At 45.7% G+C, this 18515-nt stretch overlaps 1 protein-coding gene across 1 annotated transcript in view; it reads left to right on the forward strand.

The window, feature by feature from the left end:
• Positions 1 to 718: 718 nt before the first annotated feature.
• Positions 719 to 18515, forward strand: part of CELF5 (CUGBP Elav-like family member 5) — a 148959-nt gene continuing 131162 nt past the window's right edge. The window contains exon 1 of the mRNA XM_088478461.1: positions 719 to 1018. Coding sequence (XP_088334587.1) covers positions 757 to 1018 — 262 coding nt within the window. The 5' untranslated portion in view covers positions 719 to 756. The remainder of the gene's footprint in view (positions 1019 to 18515) is intronic.

Raw genomic sequence — 18515 nt, forward strand, 5'->3', positions numbered from 1 at the left:
AAGCTTCTGGGGGCTGCTCCTGCAGCCCCCCTGCGCGGTGACCGACTCCGGCCGGGCACCAGCTTACACTGAGGTGCCTGTGGCTCGGGGGCGGGGTATAGAGGAGGACCCAAGTGCATCCTGGGAGCTAAAAGCTTAACTGTGTGGTGCCCATGGATCCTGTTCCAGCTATAACCCCAAGGTCAACCCTGTGGACCCTGAAGTAGAAAGCTTAGTTAACAAATACACATTAATTTGCAATATAATTATCTGCAGATACACAAGACCTTTTAAACAATCTGTAACCGGGAAGTAAAGCAGCAAAATCTGTAATTCTGCCTGGTGCTTGCTCCCAAGTCGACATAATGGTTCATTATCTGTAACCTGCTAGATTCCAGGGGGGCTGTTCCTTTCCATGCAAATGATTTTCTAAACGGACTTCCCAAATATACCAGCCCACACTGACACCTACATGTGTTTTAGGACCCAAAGAAAACAGGTATATATTGCTTTATTCTGCTCAGCTCCTAGGTGCCATATGAGGGCTGCTCCCCGGAGCTTTGTGGCCGCGATTTCTCCGAGTAGTCTCTCTCATCATCATCATCATCCGCCCACTCTTCAGCGCGTACCCCCAGCCAGCGGGGTAGCTGCCGTACCTAAGAGCTGCCGGCAGGGTGCGCCGCCGAGCAGCGCTGAGCGGTACTGATGCTGCCGGGGCTCAGTTTCCAGCTGAGAGCTCTGCCTGTGTGACTGATCCAGCCTACCGAGGGGCTGGAGATGGCCAGACTGACGGAGAGAGAGGCGAGGAGGCAGCAGCAGCAGCATCCCCCGCAGCAGCAGCCCCGAGCCTGCCCCATGAGCGGCCCCGAGCCCCCTTCTCAGCAGCCAGACAGCATGAAGGACCTGGACGCCATCAAATTGTTCGTAGGGCAGATCCCTCGCAACCTGGAGGAGAAGGACCTGAAGCCTCTCTTCGAGCAGTTCGGCAAGATCTACGAGCTCACAGTGCTGAAAGACCGATACACGGGCATGCACAAGGGTGAGCACTACTGCCCCTGCACCCCTTCCCCCAAACCTGCTTAACCCCCTGTACCTGCACCCCCGTAGGCATGCACACAGGGCTACCGGTTCCTCTCACCTCACCCAGAGTTCCCTTCTTCATGCTAAGCAGAGCCTAACTACATGTCATCATTCTTTCTTTTATTCTTTCCCTTTCTCATAATTGCCCAAACCTGGGCATCATCCTGCCCCTTCTCCTATTCACCTATACATGCTGAATTCCCCTATCTCCTAATGTATTCACCATTCAGAATATGTTCAGGCAGGGTGAGTAGCAGCCGAGCTAGCAGTGTCCTCTTATCCCCTCATCTATACAGATTGCCTCCCTTTCTTCTTCCTCTCAAAAATTCCCCCCATTCATAATGGATAGGTACAAGATGAGTGTCTGCAACCCCTCTTTATATATTTTCTATTCTCTGTCACTGGCTTTTTTCTTTTTAGTTTGCACATATTTACCGCTAATGATAATAGGCTTCCTGGCTTTCCCTTTACATGCACTCTCTTCTCCTGAAGGGAGTGCAGGCTCACATGCCCCCATCCTGCACTTTAATCCATTCAAGTTTTACCCCACACTTACCCATGGATATCCCAGCATGTCGCTAAGTGGCTATGCATTTGCCCACACAAATCTGCTTTACTTTTCCCTCTTCTCTTACAAGTTTACTTATATACAGTAGATAGAAAGTGGTTGCCATACATTTCTTTATTGTTACCTTTCTTTCTATTGCCACCATTCAGGTGACATGTACAATGACATGCACTAGCCTTCGTCACTCTCACATTTAACAGTCATACATGCCTCCTGTTTCCTCTTCTCTGTGAGTGGAGATAGAGTGAAGGCCTGCTGCACTCTGCTAGCCACACTCACTTCATGTACCTGCTTATACCTGCTGTACACTGAGCCATTCAGTAACACACGCATACAATGGTGTAGAACTGCAGCAGACAAGGAGTAAGTGCATATAGTACATATGTATATGAATATTTTGCCTTTTCGCAAAATTAGTACACAAATCCTGACTGTACTCTTAATTTTGTTACTAGTTTCTTTCATTAAAATAATCAATTTTTTGACTTTAGAAAATCTGTCTCTAATGCCATCACCACAGACATTCGTTTCATTCTGAATTTAATGTGCGTTTTATTTTGTGCAGTTACAATTTAATGTTCCTCTTGCCATACTTGGTTTCATGGCTTTGTGTTCTTTTATTGTTCATTCCTACCTAATTTACTATATTCTGTTCATATATACTGTACATACTTGTGTCTTTGAAGCAGAGGCCAGGAAGAGACTTTTCGAGGCAAGAAAAAAAAATGGTTGCCTCATATCAGAAAAATTGCATGAAAGATGGTATTTCTGCAATGGCCTAATGACACATTCTGTATACATATACTATACACCCCATTCACTGTCAATGCCAGAACATGTTTCATCACAGAATGTTTTTTTTCCTCCTCTTACTAATTGTATACATGGTTTACTATTATTCAGCCTTTTATCTGCCTTCTATTGTGCAAGAAATACATTTCTCTAAGCCCCTGATTCTACTACTGTACTGTATATCTTATTTGCCTTTTCTTGGTCTGTTATCTTTGACACATGACGTCTTTTACCCTGCCTCAGACTCATACACCCTTACTGTCCTCCTCTTCGTCTTTTATCCTTTACACGTCTCCCAGTACCATCATCACATTGTATTCTATTACATCCTCACTGTTATCATCTCATGCACTGTAACACTTTCCATCCTTAAACACCTCTTGGCTATTACTCTATAATTCTACAACTTGTTCTACTCTTACACCCTCTCTCCTCTCTCTACTCTCTCTAATATCCTAACTACCATTATCTCACTCCTCTACTCTCTTACACCCTCACTCTCTCTTATATAACCCCCAATACTATAATTATATTCTTTACTACACCATTGCATTCATTTTTATTTTACTATTTTCTTACATATTTGTATCATACTCTTATTTCATCTGTAAGAAGCGCATGTCATACCCCTTTGCCCAATTTTGTCATACCTTAACCATCATCTTTCTTTTCCTCTTTCTTTTTCCCATCTCTGGCATTCTCTACTCATTATCTTACTGCCCCAAAACCATAACTTCATGAATGTTTACAATAATTGCTTCTTCGACATTTTTTATCAAAATGCCACACTCTCCTTACACCCTTAATGCTGTCTTCTCACTCTCTTGGCTCCTAAACTGTAACTATTAATATCACTCTCTCTTTTTAATGTTATTGTTTGATAAATATGTAATTGTATAAGTTATTAATTTAGTAAGCGTTGGGTACGGGATGCCGGTGCTCGGAATCTCAGCGATGCCGGCGTCCCGACAGGGTTAGGATACCAACATCTGTCGGTAGGTATCCTAACCCTAACTCTCCAACCCTGCACCCTAAACCTAACCTCACCCCTAGTGCCCAAACCTAACCACCCTCCCCGACAGCCTAAACCTAACCCCCTAACCCTAACTCTCCACTACACCCTAAACCTAACCTTCCCCCTAGTGCCTAACCCTAACTCTCCATCCCTGCACCCTAAACCTAACCCTCCCCCCTAGTGCCTAACCCTAACCACCCTTCCCAGCAGCCTAAACCTAACCCTCCCCGCCTAGTGCATAACCCTAACTCTCCATCCGTGCACCCTAAACCTAACCCTCCCCCCTAGTGCATAACCCTAACTCTCCATCCCTGCACCCTAAACCTAACCCTCCCCCTCTAGTGCCTAACCCTAACTCTCCATTCGTGCACCCTAGACCTAACCCACCCAGTGCCTAACCCTAACTCTCCATCCCTGCACCCTAAACCTAACCCTCCCCCCTCCCCTAGTGCCTAACCCTAACCACCCTTCCCGGCAGCCTAAATCTAACCCTACCCCCCTAGTGCCTAACCCTAACCCTCCGCCTAGTGCCTAACCCTAACTCTTCCACTAGTGCCTAACCCCTAATCCTACTACTTACCGTCGGGATGCCAGCGCTAAGATTCTGACTTGTGTCAGGATTCCGTGCGGCATTCTGTGCGCCACCATCCCGCAAGCCGGGATTATGACTACATCCCTTTAGTAACTATATATTTATCACAAATAAAACCTTTATTAAAGTTATTACAATTATTACATTTACTATAATACAATTATGATATATCCATTGCCAATTTTACATGACATTAGAGAAGATAGGATATGCAAGTTTGCATATCCATTATATGAAAGTTTGTAAAATAGGTACAGTAGGCTAAACAGAAATGTGTTCATTATGAGGACCATGTCCAGGAATATTACCCATCCAACCAATCTCTCTAGAGTTTCATTTGTCTTTAAGAGTTATTTATTTATTTCAATATATAGGCCCCCATTTAACAACATACCTTAATACCAGCTGCATATGTAGTTTAGTATCTCCATGAACGAATATGCCGTTGGCATTTAACATTACTTACCTCACCGGCGAGGTCCAACATTGGCTCCCTCCTCAGTGACATCCACCACTCTGTTGCTGGCAGCCTACCGCAGCCAGTGGTGGGCTGCTGTGTCATGCACATGTGCGACCCCCAGTCTAAGCATGCGCATGACTCTTTCACCCGACAAGGACACAGTTAAGCCTGGAAGGTTTCGCTGAAGCCAGAAAGACAGTTGCTGGGTCCTCTTTACTGGCAATGGGGACCATATCGCTCTCACCATCTATAGATGGTGTAACCGATATAGTAAAAACAGCTGTAAGTTTACTGCTGTTTGTTAAATATTGAAAGTAGATCATAACCCCTTTAGCGAGTGCTGAAGGGGTTATGTCTCGTTGATAAATGGGGCCCATAATGTGTAATGAGTGTGTTTTATGTAACCATGGTTCCCAGATATAGATTAGCAGTGCTCTTCTCTACTACACACATGTATAACTTTTATTTCATTTCCAGCTCATAGGGGTTTATTCATCATCGATTATAAAGTATCCACTGCGCCAATTCAGCATTGCTCCAGTGCATTGACAGCTGCTCTGAAAAGCAGCTGTCCTCACGATCAGCAAGATTGCTAATTTAGTAACAGCATTACTTACCTATCCTGTGGCCTTCTTCTGTGCATTTGTGACCTGAGGTCACGCATGCACAGAGACACTGGTCACACAGTGAAGGGGCTTCGCATCCACAGAACTCCTTCCCATAGGAAGATGGTGTAAGCTCATGCAGGCAAACTCCGAAAACAGAGTTTGCAGAATATCAGATGGTCCTATTGGACCCCTTATGACTACTAGGGTTTCCGCATGTGTAACAGGCCATTAAGTGATGATGAATGGACTCCATAGACATTATAGGTGATGCAGTTTAAATTATAACTGTGGGGTCTATTCATTATGATAAAAAGATCGCCTGTGATAATTAAGGATTGAACTCGCTGCGAGTTCAGTCCAATTATCGCAGGCATTCATCATGCCTTCTATACTAAATTATCACTCCTGAAGAGCTGCTCTTTTGCAGAGACAGTTTTTCGGAAATGGAGAACTCTTCTCCTGCTACTTGGACTCTTCGCAGCCTGTCTTGAAGCTGCGTATTCGCAGCTTGACGACAAGCTGTGAAGAGACTGTAAGGTGAAGCAGCAGGAAAAAAGAGAAGACAGAGGACCCAGGGCCTGATTCAGAGCCGCTCGCTGTTTGCGAGCGCTCGCTCTGAATCAGGGAGGGGCTTTTTAATTTTTTTTCGGCCCCCAGGCCGCTCACTAGGCTGTGGGTGACCACCCACAGCTTTTGCGAGTGGCCTGGCGATGGTCGCGATTATTGCGACAATCGGCTTGCGAGGAGATCCTGTGGTAGGGTCTCAGCTGTCGCAAGTCCGAGTGGACTTCCTGCTCTAATAGAGCAGGAAGTCCACTACTGACATCACGAGTGATGTCAGTAGAGCCCCCACAAACACAAGGCGTTCCTAAGGGAACGCCTGCATTTGTGCAGCCTCCCCCCCTTCCCGTCCACAAAACGGGGCGAGCTGTCAATCAACATCGACAGCCACCCGGTCTTGTAGCGAGACCCGTTGCGACGGAGCTGCCGTCGCAGTACGGGTCTCGCGCATGCGCACGCTGGAGGCAGCGCATGTGCAGTCGGGGACCATCGACCCGCTTGCGAGCACTGCACTCGCGAGCGGGTCTGAATCAGGCCCCTAGCCCCCTTCGCCCTCTTCCCCTCCTGCCCGCTCGTCCTCAGCCAACCTCGATAACCCCGCTGTCTATCCCCTGAACCCAGAGCCACAGGGCTGCAGCCGCCACTGGAGTCTGCTCCAAGCTCAGATCATGCAGCCCCACCATGTCAGTCCCCCACAGCGGCTGCTGTGCCCTCTCCATTGCTCCCGGCTCACAGGAGGAGAGCTCGGGGAGCCGGGAGGGAGCTGCATGAAGGTAAGAGGGCACAGCAGGGAGAAATTTATTTAGATCCCTCTGCTGTATTGGATGCTGTACACCATCTCAGGATGGTGTACAGCATCCCTGTCAAGTTCCAAAAAATATTGCTTTTTCGGAACTTGATGAATTACATCATTTCCACATCCCCATACTAAAGTATGGGACTGTGGAAATTATCGGGGGACAATTGTAACCACTAGATTTCAGTGATATCTCCTGCATCACATGAATGATGAAGAACCCTGACACTTAATTTTAGAAATTAAGTGATGATGAATAGATCCCTGTTTGTTTATGTATACACAAAGTTTTGTAACTAGCTTTTAATTTCAGTTTGCTAGTTATAATTTATGAAAGTAATATTCTAATAACCCGACCTATTACTGCCACACTACTTTTACTAAGTGCACATTTTCACTTTCACTGTTACTTTTACACACTTCCTCTTTAGCTATATATGGTTTATTCCTCATGCATCTTCCTACAATCAGGCTCCTATTCTTTGGGATTCCAACTATATTCCTGCCTTACACCCTTACTGCTATTTCCTGATACAGAATCCACAATCATTACCATTCTTACATCTCCATATTCTCGTGCAGACTACTCCTTACATTCTGTCTCTCCCTTTTGTGACCCCCCCCATCTCATTTTTATGGTGTCTTGATGAAAATACCACTCAAATCAGGATTAATGTACAGTCCAACAGAAATCAGGAGGGTTGAGACTGCTTTTCACACACACTCACAGATTACAATGTCCTTACTACTGAGTTAGTTCCTCTAGCCTAAAAAGACAGTTTTGCCTTTAAAACAAAATGGTGATTTAAATACCACAGCAAAAAATTTATGAAAAAATATAATTTCGACAAATCGTACTTTGTAAAATAGAACCAGGGCTGCCATCAGAAATTGTGGGACCTGGTACTGATAAATTAGGAAGGGCCGCCCCCTCCTTCCGGAGGTATGCGGCAGAAGTGCTTGGAGCCGTGGATAATGTGGGTGGAGCTATTTTGGGGGTGGGACATCAATTGGTGCATAAACCAGTTTAAAAATTCTCAAAGTTTGGGCTGTGGGGGCAGTTGTTAGAGAAGGTTGGTTGGACTAGTGGGGGGTAAAGGGCAGGGAAGGCCGGCTACACTGGGTGAGGGGCAGGATAGGCAAGTTGGCTGGACAAGGGATGGCACAGAGAAGGCTGGCTGGACCAGGGCAGGGAAGATGGGCTGGACTGGGACAGGGCAGGGAAGACAGGCAGGCTGGACTGGGGCAGGGCAGGAAAGATAGGCTGGCTGGACTAGGGGTGGCGCAGTGAAGACAGGCTGGACTAGGGAAGGGAAGACAGGTTGGACTGGGGTAGGGCAGGGAAGACCGGCTGGCTGGACTAGGGGGTAGGGTGATGGTTGGCCAGCTGGACTGGGGAAGGGCAGGGAAGACAGGCTGGCTGGACTAGGGGTAGGGCGCAGGGAAGGTTGGCTGGACTGGGGCAGGGCAAACACAGGCTGGCTGGACTAGGGTGTACAGAAGACTGGCTGGACTGGGGCATGGCGCAGGGAAGCCTGGCTGGATAGGGGGAGAGGTGCAGGCAGGCAGGAGAAGGCTTGCTGGGCTGGGGGGCACAGTAGGAATTGCTGGCTGGGCTACAGGGGTCAGCATACATGTATTTTCTTACAAATGAACACAGGCTCCAGCGTTTTCTGAGAGGGGGCCCAGGTGGCAGTAGCGGGGCATACACAGGCGACAAATACTGGGCTGGCAGGGAAAAGGAGCACCGGACGCAGCATGGCATGGTAACAGCATTTGATATATGGAGCCGGCTGTGATTGGCTAAAGGATCAGCATCCTCTCCTGATTGGCTGACGTTCCGCGAGCTGTGATTGGCTCGTGGAACGACAGCCGCTCCTGATTGGCTGCCGTTCTGCGAGCTGTGAGTGGCTCGCGGCCGGCTCCATATTTCTAATGACACTGCCGCATTGTACCCGGTGCTCCTTCTCCCTGACTGTGCCAGTACCTGTCGCCTGTGTCTGCCACTGCCACCCGGGCCCCCTCTCTGTCCAGGCCCAGGACTGGAGGCCCGGCAGTACCCCCCAGATGGCGGCCCTGCCTGTCAGTCTCACCTCTTGCTCTTAAAAGCTTATATTTTACTGTAATCTCTTCAACGTTGCTTTTCATTTTGTTCTTCCTCGCTTTGACCTTTTTAATTCATACATTTTAAACATCCTAATAATTATATCTATTGTTGTTTCATATATTTGTCTTATCAGTAGTGTTGTAGTGTTATATGTTTGTTTTTAATGCTTGCTAGTCACATTTGTGCATCATGGTATGTATGTGCTGTACGTGGGCAAATCCCTCTATATTCCAAAATACAAACTATATCTTTTTAAAAAAGTAAGGGCCTCATTTAGACATACGTGCAAATGCAGTTAAAACATATAGTGGTGCAAATAATGACAATGGCAATTTTCTTTTACATGCAGGGAAAATAGTGCCTGAATGTTATGTAGCACACAAATTCTGGACAGCTTTATTTTTATAATTAATTTTATGGTTGGGCTAGAATGAACTTCCCTCATAGTTTTAATTCCTTCGCTTCTGAGGCTTTTCTCACCCCTGTGCACTTTTTGCACTGCACATTCCAATATCAAAAACCGTAGTATACTTATGCAGCACATACAGGGCCATATTCAATTTGAGGCGAAATAAATTTTTATTGATTTTTCAACAAGAAAAAGACAAATACAGAAATAGTAAAATAAAATAAAAACAAGTAAAAACACATTACTTACAATTATAATGGTTGCAGATAAATTACGTAATATAAGTAAGCAAAAGAAAATAGAATAAGGGGGAAAAAAAAGGGATAAAAAAGAAAAAACAAGAAGAAAAGGTACCACAGTACATATAAATTATCATAATCAAAATGCCTAAATCCCAGTAAAGACCAATACCCCAAATATTTTCATACAGAAGGTATATCTCCAAGCATAAGATCTGCACCTTCGCCAACAGATACAAATTCCTGCCATTTACACCATAACCTCAGTGGCGAAACAGCAGACGTGGAATATGCAACGTCTATAGTCTCCATCAAAAATGCGAATTGTACCTTATGCATAATTTTATGAATAGACGTAATTTTCACCGATTCGACTTATCCCCTTATTCAATTTGTCCAACTTTTTGCCGGCGTGGACAGTTTGCGCCTTGTAACCAGCGGAAAAGATTCGCCAATGAATACCCGGCGGAAAAAAGTGCAGAATTGGGGTTTTGGGGTGCAAACTTGCGGAATACACCCTGCACCCTTTGGACACCCCCCTTGATGCTAACTACGTAAAAAAAAACTCTAAAAAACCCTCAAAGGACACCCCAAAAAGTACTTTGAAAAAGTTGGCGAAAAAAATCAGTGGGGGTACAATATCAAAAACTAGCGAAATAGCCTTTGGTGGGGTCTGGAAGTATGGAGGAGGTGTATTTTTTATTGCAGGTGTTTGCTGAAGGTGCGTTTTTGGCGCTTTTTAATGCTTGGCTTTAGCGATTTTTAAATATGCTTGCACCCATTTTCATAGAGGTAAGATCAAGAGAGCTGTCTCTTGGGGTAAATGGTTATCAGGCAGCAGCCAACCAGTCCAGGGTCTTGGTACAAATATCCACATCTTGTTTTATTAGCAGTATAAAAATGCATTTAAAAACTGTCCAATCTGGCTGGTTGGAACTAAAATCTGGTATGGCTATGTATGGGAGCAAATTACATCCGACCATTTGTTCCCAAGACTGAAAAATAGACAAAAATGATTGTTCAGACAAATTGGTCAAGTCAGTTTTTGTTTAACCAATTTGACAACTGTTTTTGTTTGTTTTCTGGCATTCAGGATTAAATGGTTGATTGCAGCGCCGTAGCAAGAGTTTTTGGTGCCCTGTGCCAGAAAGAGCATTGGCGCCCCCCTCATTTTACAAAGGGACATAATGCACTCAAAAAAGGGGAGTGGCCTCATGGGGAAGGGCCAGGGAAGAGATAGGGGAGGCCAGAAGATGCTGGGGATGAAATAAGTGGAAGTTGTAAGTGAGAATGATAATAAACAGAAATTTGACAGGCCCAAACAGCGCCCCCTGACCTTTGGTGCCCTGTGCGATGGCACCGGCCGCACTACCCTAGCTATGGCCCTGGTTGATTGTCATTTGCTCCCATACTTGACCAGATAATTTTGTTCCAACCAGCTAAATTGGACAGATAATCTTGTAGTGTGTACCCAGTTTAACTAAACAAAATGATTCCCTCACTCAGTGTGGAGAGACCTCATGACCCTCTCACAAAACAGAAGTCTATAGCACAGCAGCTACATTCAGTAATTGCTGTATCTCTCAATTATGCCTCTGACCTATTCCCCAGGCAGTGAAAGAAACTGACACACCCTTTATCAGCCTCTCATAGATGGTCTGGCAGTCAAGGTTGCAAATCAACTTCTGTCTACCAGGACAGAAATTAAAAATCTGGGGCATATACTATATATCTCTGTTGACAACTTTTGCAGAAGGGTAAGCTCCCGTCGGGTTTTGGAATGAGTACCATGGGACTTGACCACTCAATATGTGACTCTTCAATTATATCTACTTCCAACATTTTTTTTATTTCTTTAGACACCGAATCCTGTTGGGCTTCTGGTATTTATAGTTCTTTACGTTAACACCTGGTTTAGTGATTTTGTCATGTTAATGACTGTTGTTTTACCAGGTATGTCAGAAAACAAATCTCTATTTCTTATGAGAAATTCTTTCTCCTCGTGCTGTAAAATAGTTGAGAGGGTTTTGGCTATTGTTACTTCAGGAGCTAAAGGTACTGCAGGTACTAAGGTTTTATAAGATTTACATGATAGATCTGTTCTGGCTTTCTTTCCCAGACTGGTATGCCTTACAGTTAACCTCAGTCACCTTTTCTATGATTTTAAATGGTCCTTGCCACTTGACCAATAATTTACTTTCTACCCTGGGAAGCAAAATAAGCACTCTGTCCCCAGGAGCAAAGGTGCGTAATTGGCCATTATGATTGTAAACCCTTTGTTGTGCCTGTTAAGCCTGTTTCAAGTGCTCTCTTACTATCGGCACCAATGCAGCTATTCTTTTCTTTACGGGACTAAGGGCCGTTGGGGTGCACTCAGCAGTTCCTCGCCTGCCACATACCTCTCCACTGTTTCCACCAGCTGGTCTCCTGTTTTACGGTCCTGTGGCAGCTATTCTTTCCTGCATCTGAGAAACATGCTCAATAGCCAACTTACAAGGACTGGGTTACCATTACTATGTCTCTTTTGCAATATCTAACAATCCCGTTGGGTGTCTCCAATACAGCAAATCAACAGACGAGAACCCTGGGAAGTTTGTGGAACCTCTCTAATGGCCAGCAATAAATAGAGCAACAAATAATCCCTATCTTTCCCCTCTTTATCCACCACTATTTAGCATATTCTTTAAAGTTTTGTTAAACCTCTTCACTAATCCATCAGGCTGAGGATGATACACTGAGGTCCTTAGCTGAGTAACCTTAAACAGGTGGCACAACTCTTAAATTAAAATTAAAATAAATGGGGTACTCTGATCAGTTAAAATTTCCTTAGGTATTACCACTCTGCTAAAGACATGAACTAGTTCCCTAGCAATTGCCTTTGTTGATGTATTGTGCAATAATATAGCTTTATCTTGTAGCGTAAGCCATTCCCACCAAAATATATTGATGACCCTGGGCAGACTTTATTAGAGGTCCAACCAAATCCATAGCTATTCTCTTAAATGGGACCCTAAATAACAGGCAATGGGACAAGTAGACTTCTTAATGTGGCCTGGGAGCATGGTACTGACACTCAGGGCAGGATTGCACAGTAGTCAGATACATCGTTATGAACAACTGGCCAGAGAAACTGCTGCAAAATCATCCCAGAAGTTTTCTCTAACCCTAGATGTCCTGCAATTATGTGACCATGAGCCAGGTCTTCTGTATGCTTAAGGAACTATCAATTGTTCCACAGAAACTTCTCCCTTTTTGGACACTTGATACAAGAAATCTTGATATACTGCCATGTGTGGGTATTACAATCTACTATCAGGTTTCCATCAACCACCTTTACATTCTCTCTAGCCTTTACCCTAGTATGGTCTTTTAACTAATCTGTAGCAAAAATATATTTTCTCACTTCAAGATCACGCATACAGACAACTGGCTCAACAACAGTTTCTACTTTAGTAGGGGGTATATCATCCTGCGCTCCCCTGCTGCTCTTGTCATTTCCTGACTCCCCAATCATGCTTGGGAAAGGGAACACTTGAGACTCGGGGAACATCCCCACTGCCACTGTATCAGTAACATTATCTGACGGGTCTGGGTTATTTACATCTGTAATAAATTGGGTTTCCCACAGATTCCAGAACTGGGAAAAATCTCTCCCCAATATAGCCTCATACTGTACATCAAAGAAAGAGCTAATCCCACAATGACTACAGTGGAACCACACTGTGTTTATAAGCTCACATCAGCAGTATCCCAGTGTATACAGGCCACACCAACAGTTTTTCTCTGATGTTTTGAGGGGTCACCAACTCAGCTTTTACTGTAACCAGGCTACCAGAATCTAACAGAGCCTCTACCCATTTGCCTTCTACAGTGATTATACACATTTGTTCGGTCTGCAGTGCAGGCTAGCAAGAAAGAGATTCTGCTATTCACATAAGCAGTATCACATTGCATAGGTTCAGAGGTAAATGGACAATTAGCACCTTGGCCCAAACCACCACATCTAAAACATCTGATCATATTTTTATCAGGTCTTTTATGGCTCACAGCTGGCCAGTCTCCAGGTTCCAAGCCTACCATCCCTGGATTTTTTAATTAATTTCACTGCCCAGCATCCTTTTCGGGACTAGGGTCCATTGGGGTGCACTCAGCAGTTCCGCCCCTTCCACATACCTCTCCACTGTTTCCACCAGCTGGTCTCCTGTTTTAGGGTCCTGTGGCTCATCCACATACGCAAAGCTACAGGCAGTGACCGTAGTTATCGGTCCAAAACAACCCTTTTCATGATCTGTGGCCCTTTCAAAGTCTCTTGTTGTTGCCACTTTTTGGAGAGATGGATGAGGTCATGCATTTGAGAGCAAGGAGGCTTATCCACTTGGTATCCCCATCGATTAACTTGTGACACAAATATAACTCAAAATCTCAGTTTTTAGTTTACCATAATCCTTGGCATCAGTAAGGCTTAAATCAAAATATGCCTTTTGTGGTTCTTGTTTCTGGTTTCTGGTTGAAATAATGAATTTTGCAATTGTAGAGCTGTAGTTATGACTGTAGCCCATGCTCTACCGTAGTCTACATATTACAAAAATACCGGAACCCTCCCTGGCAATGGCCATCACACATGAGTGGTAAGTAGACCACGCATGCGCTGGAGCCCCAAAAGAGAAGTGAAGAAACCGCTGATGTGGCCACTTCACTCTTAACACACTGCAGTGACGGTCTCCTTTCAGAGCCCCTGTCCCTGCAGGTGAATGTTAATATATTCAGGTGGTATATAATTTCTTATTGCCGCAAATAGCAGCGATAAGAAATTACAATCATCAGGTCTGAAACCCGAAAATTGATAAATATGCCCCTGACTGTTTGTAGACACACAATGGATGGTCCTTAAACCATAGTAATTGCAAATAAATAGAACAGAGAGAAAAAAAAATGTTAATATTTTATTTATGTAACATGGAGCATAAGACACTGTGCTGAAAATCCATATTAATGTTCATCATGATAATGGCCTTTTAAAATAGATCTCCTCCGTGGCTAATAACATAGGGCCTGATTCAGACCCGGTTGCAAGCGCTGAGCCCTCGCAACCGGGTTGATGTTTGCCCACTGGGCATGCGCACGACGGAGCCGGCTCCGTCGTGCGCATGTGCGAGACCAGGCTAGCGATGGGTGCTCCGTCGCTCCGGGTCTCGCACCAAAGGGGGCGAGCTGTCGATGGTGATTGACAGCTCACTCCGTTTGGTAGGCGTGGCCGGGGGGGTGGCTTCACAAACGGAGGCGTTCCCAAGCGAACGCCTGCCGTTTGTGGGCGGCCCCACTGACATCACCAGTGATGTCAGTGTGAGAGCTTCCGGCGCTATTAGAGCCAGAAGCTCTCTGGGGCTTGCGGCCACGAGACCCTACCACAAGGGTCTCATCGCAAGCCCGATGGTCGCGATGGTCTTGACCATCGCGACCATCAACCTGGCCGCTCGCTATAGGAGGGTTCCAAAAAAACAACCACCCTGATTCAGAGCGAGCGCTCTTTCAGAGCGTCCGTCTCTGAATCAGGCCCATAGTCCATGGACTTTACAAATTTTGTTAGACAGAATTCATAATAAGCCATTAGGTTGGCCGATATTGAAGACCCTTGGAGACAGCACAGGTTTAAATGGAAAGGACTTATCTGTTATTTTCTGGTTTAGAGTGTGTATGGAATTCTGCCAATCGAGCAGGGGCTCAATACGTGTGTTATAACATTTACAATGTTAGCTCATATTTCTATTTTGTGTTTGCTCTTCTTATACCATTTCAGCATTTCAGACTAGTAGTAAGCCAGATTTGAACAATATCTTGATTGAGAATGTGGTAATGATTCAGAGGTGCTTGCAGTGTTGATGCCGCACACAAGTAGCCTATGATTTCAGTCTGCACATGAGTCCGTATTGCACAGTTCATTCGTCCCGATGGTTACTGCTGGGACCGCAGAATGATTTTGGACGCAGGGAGAAGCAATTCAGTGGGTGTTTCTGAGTGGTAACGTGGGTGGCTTGCTAAATGCCGCCGTGTCTCTGTTGTGCTGAGGTTAGCGATTGCGTCTTGAGTTGCATTGACCCCGTTGCCCATGTTCAGACAAAGAAATTGCACCTGTCATCTCCGATGGTGCAACTGATGTGTACGATAGTGCGTCTTCATGCAGATAAGCGCCATAACCCCGTACGAATCCCATCAGATGCAACATTAGCATAAAGTCGCAGTCACGCTGCGATAAAAGACGCCGTCACGGCTGCAATAGCGTGCACCTCTGAATCAGGCTCTTTATGTTGTAATAATGTTGACTAATCCCATGATTTATAGTAGAGATGATGTGTATTTCTTTTCTTCATGGATTATATTTAATGATTCACTGTCAGTTATGTTAGTTAGTTAAATGCACTTAAGAATAATTGTTTTTAATAGTCTTGATTATGTTCTTTTTAATTTTCCTCCTGGAGCACATATTCCTGTTTGTCTGGTCTAGTGCACAGGTTCTCAAACTCGGTCCTCAGGACCCCAAACAGTGCATGTTTTCCAGGTCTCCTCACAGAATCACTAGTGAAATTATTAGCTATACCTGTGGCTCTTTTAAAATGTGTCAGTGAGTAATGAATACATCTGTGCACCTGCTGGGTGACCTGGAAAACGTGAACTGTGTGGGGTCCTGAGGACAGAGGGCCTGATTCAGACCCGCTCGCGAGCACTGAGCGCTCACAAGCGGGTCGATGGTACCCTCGTGCACATGCGCACGATGGAGGGAGCTCCGTCATGCGCATGCGCGAGACCCAAATAACGACGGGGTAGCCGTTGTTCTGGGTCTCGCACCAAAGGGGGTGTGCCTTCGATGGTGATTGACAGCACGCCCCCTTTGGTGGGCGTGCCAGGGGCATGGCTGCCAGACAGAGGCGTTCCCATGGGAATGCCTACCGTCTGGGTCCGGCCCCACTGACATCACTAGTGATGTCAGTGGGAGTGATTTTGGCTCTGATAGAGCCAAAATCACTCCAGGGCTTGCGGTCACCGAGACCTTACCGCAGGATATCATCGCAAGCCCCATGGTCTTGACCATCGCGACCATCATCATGGACACTCGCATAAGCTGTGGGTGATAACCCACAGCTATGCGAGCGTCCAAAAGGCCGGACGGGAAAGAAAAAAAACACTTCAGTGCGGGTGCTCGTTCAGAGCGTCCGGCTCTGAATCAGGCCCAGAGTTTGAGAACCACTGGTCTAATGCTGTGGTTCTAAACTCTGTCCTCAGGAATCCCACACAAGTCATGTTTTCCAGGTCACCCAGCAGGTGCACAGGTGTATTCATTTCTCACTGACACATTTTAAAAGATTCCCAGGTGGAACTAATTTTTTCACTTGTTATTCTGTGAGTAGACCTGGAAAACATGCACTGTTTGGGGTCCTGAGGACCGAGTTTGAGAACCTGTGGTCTAGTGTATACAGTTGCTTATAGACTACTTTATAAACACATTGGCAGACATATATCCCTGTATCCCGCCGTATCTCGAGCAGCACAACTGTAATGGCAGCAGTGAGGAGATTCTGACTTTAAGCACCTGGGGGTATATTTACTAAAAGTCAATTTTGGTCGATGTTGGGTCGTTTTTTGGTCGATTTTGTGTTTCAGAGTTTAAATCCCAAATTTAATAATAGATGATTTTTGACATCTTTTTTAAATGATGTAAAAAAATCATCTCAAAATGAATATGTGATTTAGGGGCCTATTCATCATCACTTAATTATTACAAAAGCAGGTGAAAATAAACATTTTCACCTGCAATTGTAGAATTAAATATTCGGGCCATTCATCAAGAGGGTAAAGTAGAAGATATCACAGATATCTCCTGCTTACTGGAATGGCTCGCTGTCCCCATACACATATGGAGACAAAATTCATCAAGCTCCAAAAATACAATATTTTCAAAACTTGATCCCCAGATGGCGAGTGCTCCAGCTCGGGGCCCACAACCTGCTTCTTCCCTATGGGAAGGAGTCCCCTGTCCGGCTCCTTCCGCCGGACGTCGGGGCTCTTGTGCGCATGCGTGACTTGTAGGCAGATGATTTTCGTATCAGCGGTCTCCACGCTCACGGCGAGTTAGTACGTTAATTATCGGGGTCAGACCCCCATAATTAACATAATGAATAGACCCCTATGACCCTGAAACACAATATAGACCAAAAATCGACCCAACATCGATCAAAAAAATTGAACAAAAATCTACCCAAATCGACTTTCAGTAAATATACTTTAGTGACATATATAAATTATGACAAAAAACATCTGTTAGTAAATGTATGATTTAGATTATGACATACAAAATCCACCAAAAATCTACCAAAATTGACCTTTAGTAAATATACTATGGCTGCACCGGCAGCCATAGAGTACTGATAGTTCCTGCTGCATTAATTTCCAATTACAAATACGGTGCCTGCCGCGAGCCAGCCGGAGCTTGCGGACCAGCAGCCAATGAGGAGCGTCAGCTCCTGATTGGCTGCCTGTCCGAGAACTTTGATTGGCTCGCGTCCGGCGCCATCCAATCAAAGCTCCCAGGCCGGTAGCCAATCAGGAGCGGACGCTTCTGATTGACTGAAGGTCCGCGAGCTTTGATTGGCTTGGGTCCGGCGTCTGGTGAATTGCCGGTGGGTGCAGCAATCATACATATATGATCCTGATATGCCGTCAGCGCTGATCCCGGCTGCCAACTGAAGAAGCGCAAACCAGGTACTACATAGTGCCTGACCATGCCCTGTGCTCCCCCTCCTGTTCCAGCTAGCCCTCCCTACCCTGTCCTCCCCTCTATGCCCTGAGCCTCCCCAGCTAGTCCAGCCAGCCTTCCCTGTCCCTCTCTTAGTCTAGACAGCATTCCCTGCCATGCCCCACTCCCCAGTCCAGACAGCCCTCCCTGCCCTGTGCGTCTCCCCCCTGGTCCAGCCAACCAGCCATCCCTGTCCGACCCCCCTCCCAGTCCAGCCAGCCCTCCCTACCCTGTCCCCCCTCCCTGCCATGAGTCTCCCCCCTAGTCCAGCAAGCCTTCCCTGTTCCCTCCTAGTCCAGCCAAACTTCCCTGACCTGTGCATCTCCCCCCTAGTCCCACCAGCCGTCTCAGCCCTGAGCCTATCCCTCCCCCCAGTCCAGTCAGCCTTTCCTGTTATTATTTTATGTGGGTCTAGCTTTTTCAACGTATTTTATGTGGGTACGGCTTATTTATATAAATAAATCCATCTACTTTGTCAGTACCGGGCCCCACAATTTCTGATGGCAGCCCTGGTTCTATTT

The sequence above is a fragment of the Taudactylus pleione genome, unplaced genomic scaffold (genome assembly GCF_031769625.1).
Source record: "Taudactylus pleione unplaced genomic scaffold, aTauple2 ptg000214l, whole genome shotgun sequence".
Lineage (NCBI taxonomy): Eukaryota > Metazoa > Chordata > Amphibia > Anura > Myobatrachidae > Taudactylus > Taudactylus pleione.